Source organism: Lycorma delicatula, chromosome 1, assembly GCF_047948215.1.
Source record: "Lycorma delicatula isolate Av1 chromosome 1, ASM4794821v1, whole genome shotgun sequence".
Lineage (NCBI taxonomy): Eukaryota > Metazoa > Arthropoda > Insecta > Hemiptera > Fulgoridae > Lycorma > Lycorma delicatula.
In genome coordinates, this window is record NC_134455.1 from 217,272,567 (window position 1) to 217,287,396 (window position 14,830).

Here is a 14,830-nt window from a genome sequence, read left to right on the forward strand (position 1 = left end):
GGATTACAGCCACTTTGCACAAAGATATTCAACTCATGTTCCTCAGATGATCGAGATGAAAGATAGTTTTTGAGGAGTAGGCAGATATGGTAATCACTGGGCGCGAGATCAGGACTAAGGGAATGATCAAAAATCTGCCAACTGAATTTTTGAATTGTTTCTGTTGTGCATGCAGCCATGTTATGAACAATTTTTGATCCCAGCATCCCCTGTCAATTATGAATGGCACGATGCAGTTTAGAAAAGTTTCACAATAGACTTTTGATGTGATAAATGTTCCAGAATCAATCAAAAGTGCACACTTTTGGTCCCAAATACAGTTTTGCCATGGATTAGGCAATTTTTGAATTTTTTTCTGCATAGGTAAACCGGAATGACCACTGCATGGATTGTATGAAATCCACATTTTACACAATTCAAAGCAGTCAAGAAAAAACTGCACATGTAGATGTCATTCTTTGAGCACTTTTCAACATTTTTGGCACTGTTATGCTGAAAATATGTTCATGATAGCTAGTGTCAGTCCAATTCTCAACAATGTTGTGAAAGATTGCTTATCATAAAGCAACAGATTTTCTCACTTTTGCATTCACATGTGACAATATCATTACGCCTAACACTTCTCTGTTCATTGTCAACATTTGAACAGCCTTCCTTAAACTCACAACACCACTGCATCAATTTTCCTTCCTTCACCGACTGAATTTTGGTATTATGTTCACTTGTGTTTAGAAATAAAATGAATGTGATATCAAATCCTGCCAGTTGTAAAGTTCGATCAGTGATAGATTTCTAATTTCACATTGTAACAGCAATGCAGTGGTTATATACAAACCACTATATCTACTGCACATGCACAAAGCAATCAGTGCTACCAATTGCTATTTATAAATCATTGGCCCTTACTTTGAATCACCCCTTGTATAACACTTGGCAGGCACCTTGCAACTCCCTGCCAGCTAAGATTAAAAATCCTAGATAGTGCAAGATTCTTTCATTTCAATATATACACAGTAAAAAAGATGTTGCTGTTCACATAACTGTAAGCAATTTAAAATCTTTGCAAATTTAAACACTTTGCAGTATTTTCTGACAAATTGAAATCTTACTTTGAAGAAGTTGATTTGTTAGAGTATTCCACACAAAAAGAATCACTGTTGGCAGCACAAAAATGAACTCTTTTTGAAAATTCAGATTTAAATGTCTAAAGTTATATAACCTTCTTAAAGAGTAAAGTAAAAGAATGAGAGCCCTATAAAGATAAAATAAAGAACAAATTCCACATTTTTCCATTTACAGTGCAATTTTATAGACAGCCCAAAAAAGAATCTACATTCTGCAAGTAATGTAATAGAAAGTAAGAAATGAATCAGCACAACAAATTCCATTTAAGTTATAACATCTATATGAAAAAAAGAGCAAAACTTGTTATAATTCAATTACTCCCAGAATTTGCCAGTACTGAATTACAGAATATTATTATGGTTATATCTATTTAACCGCTTACCAGTTTCTTCTGTATGTATTTTGACTAATTAACCAATATTAATTTAAATTTTTTGCATACAAAATGTATTTTATCACACACAAACATATGCAGAATTTCAACACATTTATACAATTAGCTTTATAATTTTACCTACACACAAGATACTTATAATGATATATTTAAGAAGTTCACTATATAATAAATATTTTAAATATTGCGTTCACAGACAAACTACACAGAAGCTGATTACAATCAAATACACTTGAAAATCCCTCATTTTACACTGTATTATAACTAATAACTAGTATTATCTATCATTGCAGAATACTACTAAAAAAGAACTACAAAAAATAATGGAATATTACAACATGACAAAAGTTGTCTGAATAATCCATCAAAGGCCCTAATCGTCTACATCAGAATATTCCACAAAGACTGGCAAGGGATTAATGTGCTTGTAGATGTCTCTTGCAACAAGTAGCCAGAATAAAACACTTTAAGACTAGACTTTGCTTAGTGATGTTAAATATATAAAATGGAAATACACTGTACGTTCTCTCTAGGATAGGAACTTCAAAAAAAAAACATTAAAACATCAAAACCTTATTTATCAGCTGTTATCACAATGTCAAAATCTGAAACCATTTGAAATGTTATATAACAAAAACAATAATAAAAAACTGGAATGAGGGTGTTACTTATTTTTAAAAAAAAATCTTCAAATCATAGTGCTTTCAATATACAAAATTATACCTTGATGAAATATATGAACCAAAAAAATATTATGCTAATTTAGTTCTATTTCATTACTGATACAGAGTAATATTTGTATAAAATCCATTAAGACAAGATGTAACAAAAATTATTTAAAAAAGAAATTTATTTAGCAGGATTATTTAATTAATTTAGGATTTTATTTAGCAGTTGTTTATTCATACAACTTTATTACAATTTTAATTAAAATGGAAAAAGTTTCTAAAATACATAGGCCTAGACTTAAAACAATTCTTAATTTTTTTGAGGTATTCATGTGTTTTTGAATTGTTATAATCATTATTAAGTCCCAAACCCATATTGGTATGGAAATACGATGTACTCATATTTGACGAAATCCATATATTTCAATTTCAAACATACTGTATCGTCTATGTAAATATTCGTAGTGATTATTAATGGTTTGAATACACATTTTGTAGTGTTGCCAACATTATTTTAGTTACATTGTCTGAAATATTTTATAAAAGAACTCAAGTTAACTGTGTTTATGGTTGTTTACTATTGCACATGAAATTCAAGCTTTTTTGTTGACATTCTTTTTTTTCATTAAAGCACTTTAATGAAAAAAAAAGTAAGGCAAGAATGTTCTTTAATTCTGTATTTTGTGGAGTGGCTTGATAAATTTTATACATTAAATTAGCTAGATTTTATGTACAGAGGAGATATGGACAACAATTTTAAATAAATTAAATGCAATAGTTTAATGTTTGTAATGATACTGAAATATCAGGTGATTATGGATGGTATTGATGTGTCAAGAGGTCAATAGTGATAACATTACTTAAGACATTATTTTGATAAAGGCATTCAGTTTTTTTGGGTAATTGATGGATAATCCAATCCCACACTATTCAATAAGCTACATGAGTTACAGGCAACTACTTGTGGCACAGTAAACTGGAAAACAAAATAAGCCAAATCTAATGTCTGTTTTCCCAACAACCATTCATTCATTCTTGAACAAAATCCTATGTGATGATGAAAATAATATCAAATAAAATTTGTTTGGGTTCCTCAATCAAAGAAAACTGTAATCTCTTCTGACATGTTTTCTAAAGAAGGTAGTACTTACAACAGGAAAAATTAGTGGTCAGCCATCCATCTTTCTTTATAGAAGTATATAAAATTCCTTTTTTGCCAGTAGATTTGACATATTTAAGTGTGCAGAGAACAAGTTAAATGGCATCTTTATTGTGTATAAATTATCTAAAAACTACAGCTTCTACAGAAATTTTAAACATTCTATTCTTTAATGACGAAGCCTGAATTTTTTTTTTGGGGGTGAAAAACACTTTCGTTATCACCAACATCAAAACTATAACAAGAAAGCCTTTTTGAATATTAATAAGGTTAAAATTAAATGAAAACTATGATAACAACAAGATTAAAACTAAAATAATAAAAGAAGCTTCACAAACACAAAAAAAATTTATGGTTGGTTCATTGAATTATATTAATACTACTTAGAAGTAGCATTACCCGTCTAGTGCACTCTTATTGCCTAGGATGCGGTAAATATCACTCTGTGATGTAAGGTTGCACAACATATGCAGTCCACAAGAATGTGGCGCAGAAGTCACATCGTATGCACAATAGTGCATTTTCCACTCACATCAGGTACCCATGGGTAGTTCTGGTATATCCTAATCGCAATCAGCAAAGGACCACTTCCCCTCTGCAAATTTTTCTGTATGAACAGTCCCCTGGCAACACTATCTATATGTGCCAGGATTCCCACATGACTAAGGATCAAACAGAAACTCACCTGTGTTGTGACGATTCACCTCAGCGTATTTGAATTTCAGTGACAGGATATCTAAAATACAAATCTTCTAAAGCCTGGAATGCACTACACGAGTCACTACAAATAAGGATATGATGTTTTGACTTAATGATATTCCAAGCCATACTTCCAAAAAACAATTGGAGTTAATTTTTTTATTATATATGCTGAGGTCATTAAAATTTATGGGGTTGAGTCTCCACCGAGGAAATGAACTGGGAAAAGTGTGTCAAAATTTAAAAGGTACAATAAACACTGGGCACGAACACCCATTTGGTGCTGTATTACGTGGATAGTTTTTATACTGTTTTAAATAAAGGTTTGGGAGGGCTGCTTTAAGAACCCAGTGATTTCATTGTCATTAAGATGCTAAAACTACTGAAATTCCTAATGCTTTACATGAAACTCTTTAAAGCCAATAATAAATTTGATATATGGTGTGTTAATCTCATCAGCATAAAACCAAATTCACATAGTAAGTACACGGAGATACTAAAACCTCAACTTATGTATCTACTGGTACACAAGAATGTAAAGATGGTTGCAACTACAACAGAGCTACTTGCCACTACTTTGACAAACTATGGACTTATTGCAACAATTCTTTGATTAGTTAATAAACTATGGTACAAGGTACCCAAACGTGATGTCTCCAAGCAACATTTTGTGAACCTACATTGAGGTAGAAACCTATATCCAAATTTACTGCAATTCATTTTATATATATATATATATATATATATATATATATATATATATAGAGTGCTCCTAACTGATGTTTTTATAAGTGTTTTCATTACTTGTCAGTATAAGTGTTTTTATAAGAATGTCTCCCTCAAATACTACCTGATAGTATATCAAAATGAAATTCTGTTTGTATTTATACATTGAATATTTAATATTATCTAATATAATTTTTTGTGTATAACAAAAATAGAAATATTTCTAATATCTTTAAATTTGTGTCAATATCAGAAATATAATGTATATATGTTTATTAAATGGTCTGCCACATAATTTATTATTTCTCTAATTTTGATCTATTTGTTTTTCCATGTAAATACCATCAAAATCATTAACTATTTCTTTATTGTACGTTTTAAATACTTAAGGTATTAATACTAAAAATATTAGTATAAGATAGTTTATTCTGTGGTGTTGTTTTTTTTATAAATATTATTAAAGTAGTATTCATATTCATTTTCAAGCACTATAAGATGTTTATTTTGTTATTCAATTTTTCTTATTTTTATGTGCTCTATTATTCATATTTACTTAAGTGTACCAATCAAAATTATGTCTTATGCAACACTGAGATTCAGACCTACACCCAATTAAGTCGACAAATTTAGGTCACCCCTAACAAGGTGAACGCAACCTCATTCCCATCTGTGCAGGAGCCAGGGACAAACCCCGCACCCCACCCAGTACCATCATGTGTCTTGTGTGGCATTACAATGTCACAATCATGACCACCACAATCATTGATCATGGCGGAGGGAAGCCATACCCTTGGTCGCATGGGTTAACATACCCCGGCGGCACAGCCAGCCCCACCAGCCGAAGCCCCAAAGCAGATCATAAACACTACCAATATAACCGTGGAACAATGCCCATGAGCCTACCTCCAACCAATCCAATGCCTAAGCCAGAACCCTAGCCAGCCGTGATCCTACCACGATCAAGTACCTTGATTAAACTCCCTCTGCAGACCTACACACCGAGAGGGCGTGAAGAAAACCAGCCATTATAGGCCACTCCTTGCGGATCATCCAGTTAAAACAGAGATCCAGAAAGGAATGTATTCTCTCAAGTTCCCTAACAGCTCGTGAGTGTTTGACCTCGTATTGGGGACAATCTGGTCTTCAGTCTTCTGCTTTCGTTCTGACGTCAACAGGTTATTTAACTTGGAAATGTAGTGTTCCTTACGTTCATTAGCCAAGATATCTATTCGTTTGACTCTGGCTATAACATAGACTGCCTCCCGTGAGACTGTTCTATAACCGCCTATAACAGCCAGCAAGAGGAGTCACTGGGCCCACAGCAAAATGTCCGTGCAACACCTAAAAGCCATGTGGTGAGCCCAGACAAGCGCAGCATACAGCATAATAGCTTTGCTGACACTTTTGTAAAGGATACACATGGTACCCCCATGGATATTCAACCCCCAATCGGGATGAATGACTACAGATTTCCATAAAAAGCATCAGCGGCCTTTTTTGCTACATACTGTAGATGTTTCTTGAAACGAAAATTCTCATCAAGGATAACATCCAGGTAGTCATAACTTACCAAATGGGGAGACACCAGCCATCCAGACCCAGATTCGTTGGGTAGCAGCCAATTGACCCTTAAGCAACATCATTGTGGTTTTCTCTGGGCTGAAAATCATCTTATGTTGGAAACTCCACACTAGCACGAGCAGCTCTGAACTTTAACTAGTTACACAAATCCCCTTCAGTCAGTAGCAGCGCATCGTCAGCCATCAGCATAAGCGATGACACAACCACAATATCGAACCGAATTCTATGATCTAAAGAATGGGACTCAGAACACTGCCCTGAGGGCATACTTTAGTTAAGGTCTTATTTTATGTACATCTGAAACAGGGCCGTGGACCACCATAAGTTGTTAAATTCCCCAGATATGTTAATACATATTTACATGAACTATATCCATCAGAAGCTATATCCTCACCTTTATTAGTATGGCATCCTCAGTGCTCATGCCCGGTCTGAAACAATACTGGTTGTCCATTAGCAACAGTGGCCAATCGAACATTAATACACAAATATAGGGGACCTTCTCAAAAACTTTGCCAATCATGGTATACTTAAGTGTACCATGAAGTTCTTCTGGAACTTTCATAACCTAGTAAGTTTTTAGAACTCTGGGGTGAAATCCAATAAATTGGGGCAGATAGCAGCACTCATAACAAACTTATTTTCATTATAATACAGTACCGTAAAGAACATTATTTTAGTAACATAGTACTGTGCGTTCAGAAAGTTGCTGTGCACTGGAATTATGAAGATGTAATGAATAATAAACTTTCTTAATTATTATATTGCTATTTCATTGGAACAGATAATACATAACTGGTTGAAATGATCTCCTCCAACATTAAAACATTGCACACAATTCAATTTGTTTCTTTTTTTGGTTAAAGAGTTAACCAAAAAGATTTCTCTTTTGTTTAATTTGTTTCTTGTTTTCTGTTTCTCTTTTTTTGTTTATTTGGTTAACTCTTTCAGCAGCTGCTGTACCGGAATGTCTCGTATGTATGCAGTTTTTAGTTTGTCAATCGTGCATGGTCTGTTGTGATATAATGTTTGTTTCACTGCCCCAATAGAAAGTAATCTGGGGGGGTCAGATTGGGTGATCATGCAAGCCACAATCCCCTCAAAATGATTCATTCACCAAAGACATTTCGTAAAAAATTCATTGACCTGTTGGTTGGGTGTGCCGAAGTGGCTTGTTGGAACCAACAGTGATTGTTGACTTCCACTTCCGTTAAATGATAATGAGATTTGTTAAAACTTATTAACTGTATTTTTAAAGAAGATTGAACCTACAATGCCATTCTGCTTACACTGACCCAGATCTTCGCTTCATGTAAAGACTTTTTTGTGTAATTCACAGGGATTAGTTGTCAACCACAGTCATGTATTTTGTAAATTAATATATCCTCCCAGACAAAACCACGTTTCATCTGTAAAACGTATTGTCGAGGATACATACAGAATTTTGGTCAATAAAAAGGATGCAGAATCCCACTAAAATAAGATAAGTCTTATCTCAATATTCTGTTATTAAATGGTTTATATTAATATTTAAAATATAACAGTATAAAAGAATAATCTCAAAATAATATGACATGCTCTGGCCAGCATGCGCACCTAGCGGCATGTCTTTGTTCGCCCTTAGTGGTTCCACATCTATATGCATTAGTTGAGTAACTAATGCATAGATTGGTCTGATTACTACAAAACCAAAAATGGAGTGTGGAATGAAGGAACAATGCAGTGTGCAATTTTGCATAAAACTGGGTAAAACATTTATAGAAAATATTCCAAATGCTTAACCATGCAAACAAGGATAACCACATAAGCCTAACACAATGCTATGATTGGTTTAAGCATTTACATGTTGTAATTCATCAAAGTTGTCATTTAACCGGCTGTGAGGTTGCTGAAGAAGTTTCAAATCACGACTGAAAAACTTGTAATGCATCACACATCAGTGCAAAATTCCATGCCATTTGTTATCTGATGACCGGAAGCAGAACAGTGTTGAAATCTGTCAGGAACTGCTTGTAAATTTGTAATGTTCTGTGAAAGTTTTCCCCAGTTTTATGCAAAATTTCACAGACGCATTAACTAACTTTTGCAAGACCTCACTCAACTGGTAGTTACTCGAAATCTAATGCATAGAGTGGGACCCAGTGAAAGGCAATATATAATAATAAATGGAAACAATCAAAATACAGCAAACAAATTATATATTTTTTAAGATATTATTACTCTGTACTGTTAAATTATATTTAATAAATTCTATTAAATAAACCACCTAGTACTTTTGTACTTTCACAAGATCCTGCATCCTCAGTCATGACTGAAATAATTCTGTTACTGTAAAATAAAAATATTTGAGAATAGCATATTAGTTACAATTAATACTATTTGTGATATTATTAATACTTACCTTTGTGATATTATTAATTTGACTGACACTTGATGTTTTATTGACTACAACTTTGACCGAGCACTCAGCTTCACCTAATTTATTAGTTAATTTACATTTATACACTCCAGCATCATTCATTTTGCATAGATTTATTTTCAGCTCCACCTTAAAAAAATAAACTAAATTAAATTTTTAATTATTTCAACAATAATCTGCAATTAAGTAGACTTAAGTATACTTACAAAAATAATTTTGCTAACTTCATATTAAATCAGAAAAAAAAATCTGATTTTGTTTAATAATTTGATACAGTAACTTTGGTACAGTAACTATGCTTATAGACTGCAGAAATCTTTTTGTAAATTAAAGGGGTGAATCAATTTTCTGTTTTGCTTATAAATATGTATGTAGTTAAGTTTAAAGGTGTTTGCATTAATTATATGTTTTATGTTATATCTTATTTATTATATGTTTTCTGTTTATATTTATTTTTTTCTTTAGGAAGGAAAACTAAGACAAAATAAATTTTTCCTTAACATTCACATTCATGAAGTATTTCACATTATAATTGGCAATTTCACGTATTAGAATTGAAAAAATTTCATATAAGTAAATGGCAAATAAATAATTTAAATAAAGCCACATAAAAATAGGAGGTTTTAAAACAAAGGTAATAAAAAACAAACAATATTAAGAAAATTTGATGTCTTGACATTTTCTTATTGTACTTGTGACATGCAAGTACTAATTATAGTCTTTTCTTAATGTACACTGACTCTATATCAAATTTTGCCATTTATAGGTATCTTTAATAATATCCAAGTCCAAGTGAGTGGTAAAAACAAATTCTGAAATCCTTGTTTAATCTCTTTCATAGATGTCAAGATGTCACTCCTTTTGATGTACATATACATAGAGATTCATGCAGTATTATCAGAATTTTCTGAGCTCCTACTAGCGAAAATAATGAAAAAAAATCATATCTACAGTAGCCAGTAGTATCTCCAATAGTGTTCATAATATCTGACATAACAGAAAAATTTGTTGTCAACTCATAAATCCATAAAATTTATTATCAAAATTTGTAGTTCCAAATCCTAAAACAATTTATGAACATTCCATATGCTATGAGAAACTTGTATACACTTTCCAGCACTAGTACTCACCACTACCATTCTGGCAATAATGATGCTGATATTGATGAAATCATTATCTAGGGCCATTATCTAGTTACAATTACATTATCTAGTACAAGATGCCTTTCCTGGCACTAAAGGAGTTTCACAGTTTCTGGTGTAGAAATACCAACGAGTACAAAATCTTCAACCATAAAATTCTCCTCTGTAATATTGCAAATGGTTTAATATGAACTGCCAAATGCAGAGGTCCATTTTATTTACTGACAAGGCTCAATTTACTTGGGATGGCATCAATAACCTTCACAACAAACACACTTTGGCAGAAGTCAATCCATACAAGATAGTAAAACATAATTTCCAACACTGATTTAGCTTCAATATGTGATGTGGTCTAGTTTATAATCAGCTAACTGGACAATTCTTTCTCCTAGGATGTCTAGGAAAAATAAATAAACTGTTGAAATAAATTCCAACATTTATTTGGAATTCCTTAAGGAGCAATTGCTGCTGCTATTAGAAGATATTCCATTAATATCTTCAGCACAATGGCATACCTCTACTCACTTCTTATCTGCTGTATCAACAATTTACAGAGCGATGGATTGGCCATGGTGGGCCACATTCCTGGCCATCAATATCACCTAATCAAAACAGATTTTGCATATGGGGTTGGATGAAAAGTATTGTGTACAAACAAAAAATTTCATTTGCTAGTACTACATACACCGCCGCTGTACAAATTTTATTAAATGTATGTTTATTTTTTTTTAACATTGTATCAATTGTACATAAAGCATTATCAATGCTTTGATAATATGCTTTGTTTTTTATTGGTGTATAAATCAATTTTTCCAGAATTTGGTAATAAATGTTATACATTTATTATTCATTTAACAATGTTTTTCTATTAGACGTAAAAAACTGTTTTTAAATAATTTTCTGTTTGACATCTGTTATGAAAACTACTCAACATATGGTTCTGGTACCAGTTTTATTCAATCTGTCAGGTAAAAACCTAAGAAACAATCAAATCTTACTCTTTACCCACGAATCAGGTCAAAATCTTTTGCTAGCTGTTAACTCGTCAACTAAACATTTCTGGACTCATGTTTATATGAATTTTTTTCATTATTTTCACTAGTAGAATGAGCTCAAATTGCCAAGAACACTACATGAATCACCATGTAACAATGCCATTTCCTGAAAGAACTGCATACACAAAAGCAGCAAGCAAACCCACCAGGTTGGTCTAGTGGTGAACGTGTCTTCCCAAACTTGTTCTTTGGTGGTTGGGTTTCAATTAACCACACATCTCAGGAATGTGTTGAACTAAGACTGTACAAGACTACACTTCATTTACATTCATGCATCATCCACTGAAGTAACACCTGAACAATAATTCCCAGAGACTAAACAGGAAAAAGAGAGGGACTGTAAGCAGGTTTGAAATCTGCACTACTAATCTTAAAGTTCACTAGTTCATGTGAAAAATAAAAACTATACTAAATATAAGAGCATTCATTGAAGTATCAATTTTTGTGAGGGACAATCTGATGGCAGTTAAAACATCTGACTCCAGTATTATTCTGTAATCTAAAAACAAACCATCTTTAATTTATTAAGACTGTAAAAACAACCATTTACAATTTCTTGTACACCAAAAACAGATTTTTTGCTGCACTTCATTTAAATTTTCATTTGAAAGCGAGATAAATCCTCCTCCAATTCTTACATACATAATTACTAAAATATTAGTTTTTGTTAACATCAAATATTTATAAAATTAAACAATCTTTCTTGAAATATTAGGATAGAGTAAAAGTTTCTTTATTACTCTTTAAATTGTGTTTAAAATGTTTTTTTTAATTATTATGATTTAACCATCAACAAAATGAAAAAAATAAATTGAACAGGAAAAGGTTACTAAACAGCAATATTTATTAAGTGAACTGAAACAAATGCATAAATTACATAATCATATAGGAGAAATGGAGAACCAAGTACGTTCAAACTGGTCACCAATTTGAACAATATTCTGTGTGTGAATAGTACACTGTTTACATATCTTCATCACAAAATACTAACACGCAATGTTCAATTATACTCAAGAATAATCAGATGTTTCACCAAATCTGTTGTGGACATCACATGACTTCCTTGTACACCTATTATTACATATTATTACACATATTTTTAATAGAATATAAAATTTTATTTCACTAATAACTTTTGATATTTTTTTTCAATCACAGGAATTATTAATAAAAAAAAAAAGTTAAAATAGAAGGAAATGAAGTAGAATTTGAATAATGTGCTTTTTCACCTTCTAAGATCAAAATATTTCATTAATTAACATTTTATTTGGCTGTAACTCTGGAACCAATGAAAATAAGTACCACTTATGGTATACTGTTGAAAAGCTCTCATTACTACAGTTAGAAAAGTTCAAAATCCAAATGTTTTGGATTTTGGGCTTTTCTGGACATTTCTGGCAAAGTTGATTGCAATCAAAAGTGAATGTGCACAACTAGATGTTACAAGAGTCCTAAATCCAAAATTTCAACATCCTACGGCTAATCTTATTTTTTGAGTTATGCAAGTTATATGTACGTACCGATGTACGTAGTCAAAACGGATTCAGGGATGGTCAAAATGGATATTTCCACGACAACAGAAATTTTTCACAATCACAATGCTTCCTTTACTTTGTACAAGGAAGTATAAAAACTGACTATTGTAGTTTTAATATGGTACTGTAGATTAAAACATGGTAAATTCGTAATGCATTCGTTTGGCAACCTATTTCCAGGAGTTTTTCCTTATACTTTGATTATATGTAATTTTGCAACCATTTTGAAAAGTATACTGGATAAAATGTAAGAGCAGATGTAATATGGAACATCATGGAGAAAGAACAATATGACAATTGGAAAGAGAAAACACATGATTATATATTATTATTATATATTATATTTTTATTATTTTATATAATAATCAATTTATAGCAACCCACTACTGAGACTACAGCCACGATGATAATTATATAATGATGATAATCATGTTCAATGATAATCATTATATGATAATTATGTTCAGGTATATTCAAAACTAGCTAAGGCGTTCTTTCTTCATTGCAAAATATTTATATTTAATACACAATTTTAACCAAACAACAGACCTCAATTTGTTCCAGCTTATTTTTATTTGTTAAATATTGTTTGAACAGTAACACCAACTGGAATCACATATATGAAAACTAAAAAAACACACATACAAAATTAATTAGTTCAGAACTGCAAAAATACAGCCATAGTTCAGTTCAACATATACCCACAAAAACCTAAATCCATTATTCCAAATTATACAAAGCATATTTTTTAAGTTTCTTTTTATATAAAATACAAGCAAATTCTTTTTGGAAAAATTTATATTCACCTGAAAGCCTAGATCTTAATCTACAATACTACATAATCTGCCTACTACGTTAAGGCACTTTTATCATGTGATCAGCTTCTGCAACCCAGCTTCATAGAAATCTAGCATCTGAAAAGATGGCCATTGCTAAACAGCTGTTTTGATGTTGGTAATAGTCTTCATGGCACTGATGAGCTGCTTTAAAAGCAGGAACAAATGGTAGTCACCAGGCGCCAGGTCAGGACAATACGCTGGATAATCAATTTGTTCCCAGCCAAATGAACCGAGATCTTTGGTGCAATGAGCTCCATGTGGCCAAGCATTGTTGTGAAGCAGCACAATTCCCATACTAAGCATGTCTCGTCTTCTGTTTTGGACAGCACAATGCAGTTTAGTCAAGGTCTCTTAATGTCTCAAGAGCATTTATAGTTTCACCTAAAGGCCAAACATCACAAGTAATGACCCCTGCATATTCCAAAACACAGTGCATATGATTTTCCAGGCTAACAGTTTTCTATAATTTCACTTTCTTGGGAGATGTTGAGCCACCATTCCATGCTGTTGTTTCGATTCCACTTTAATGCGAGACAACCCCACTTCTCATCACCAGTAACAATTCGAAGTATCCGCATTATTGCTGTATCTCGTGAGAAAATTAAAAGGCACTGGCTAAATGTTTGTTTTTGTGAAACAAAGTCAGCATTTCTGGTATCCAGCATGAGCATAACTTCCAATAATTTAAGCATATAGACACAAATTCATAGAGAACACTTTGTGAAGCTGAAAGAATTGACAGTCTATTCTAACAAACTTTTCCATTAACTCTCTCCACCAGGTCATCAGTAATGACACGAGTATATTTGGCACTCTCTTTAAATGCCCTAGCCAATTTTCTCACCATTCCATCAAGCATATTGTTATCCTTGTGGACTTCACTAACCTCTTCTTCTTTTTACTGTTTAGCCTCCGGTAACTACCGTTTTTAGATAATACTTCAGAGGATGAATGAGAATGATATGTATGAGTGTAAATGAAGTGTGGTCTTGTACATTCTCAGTTTGACCAATCCTGAGATGTGTGGTTAACTGAAACCCAACCACCAAAGAACACCGGTATCCACGATCTAGCATTCAAATCCATGTAAAAATAACTGGCTTTACTAGGACTTGAACGCTGGAACTCTCGGCTTCCAAATCAGTTGATTTGGGAAGACGCGTTCACCACTAGACCAACCCGGTGGGTTGGACTTCACTAAGCTGTCAATGAATTTCTGCACTTTCATACCTCTTGCACTAGAAAAATGAATTACAACATATATTTCACAATCTCCTGCACTTTCTATAGTTACAGGCATTATAAACACGCACAGGAAATTGTAAAATACTAACAATCACATACTAGTATCTGTAGAAAGCAAAAATATGTAAGTTACTCAGTAAACATGCAACAAACAGCGACCGCCACAATCCAGTGGAAATAAATCATGTAATCTCTATGTTACAACTATTTAAGTGCTAATGTAAATAATATGTGGTATACAGA

General features: G+C 32.4%; 1 protein-coding gene across 1 annotated transcript in view; it reads right to left on the bottom strand.

Moving 5' to 3' along the window:
- The window catches only part of lost (methenyltetrahydrofolate synthase domain-containing protein lost), a 68,576-nt gene that overhangs the window by 4,237 nt on the left and 49,509 nt on the right, over nt 1–14,830 (bottom strand). Inside the window, exon 11 of the mRNA XM_075372415.1 lies at nt 8,754–8,900. Coding sequence (XP_075228530.1) covers nt 8,754–8,900 — 147 coding nt within the window. The remainder of the gene's footprint in view (nt 1–8,753; nt 8,901–14,830) is intronic.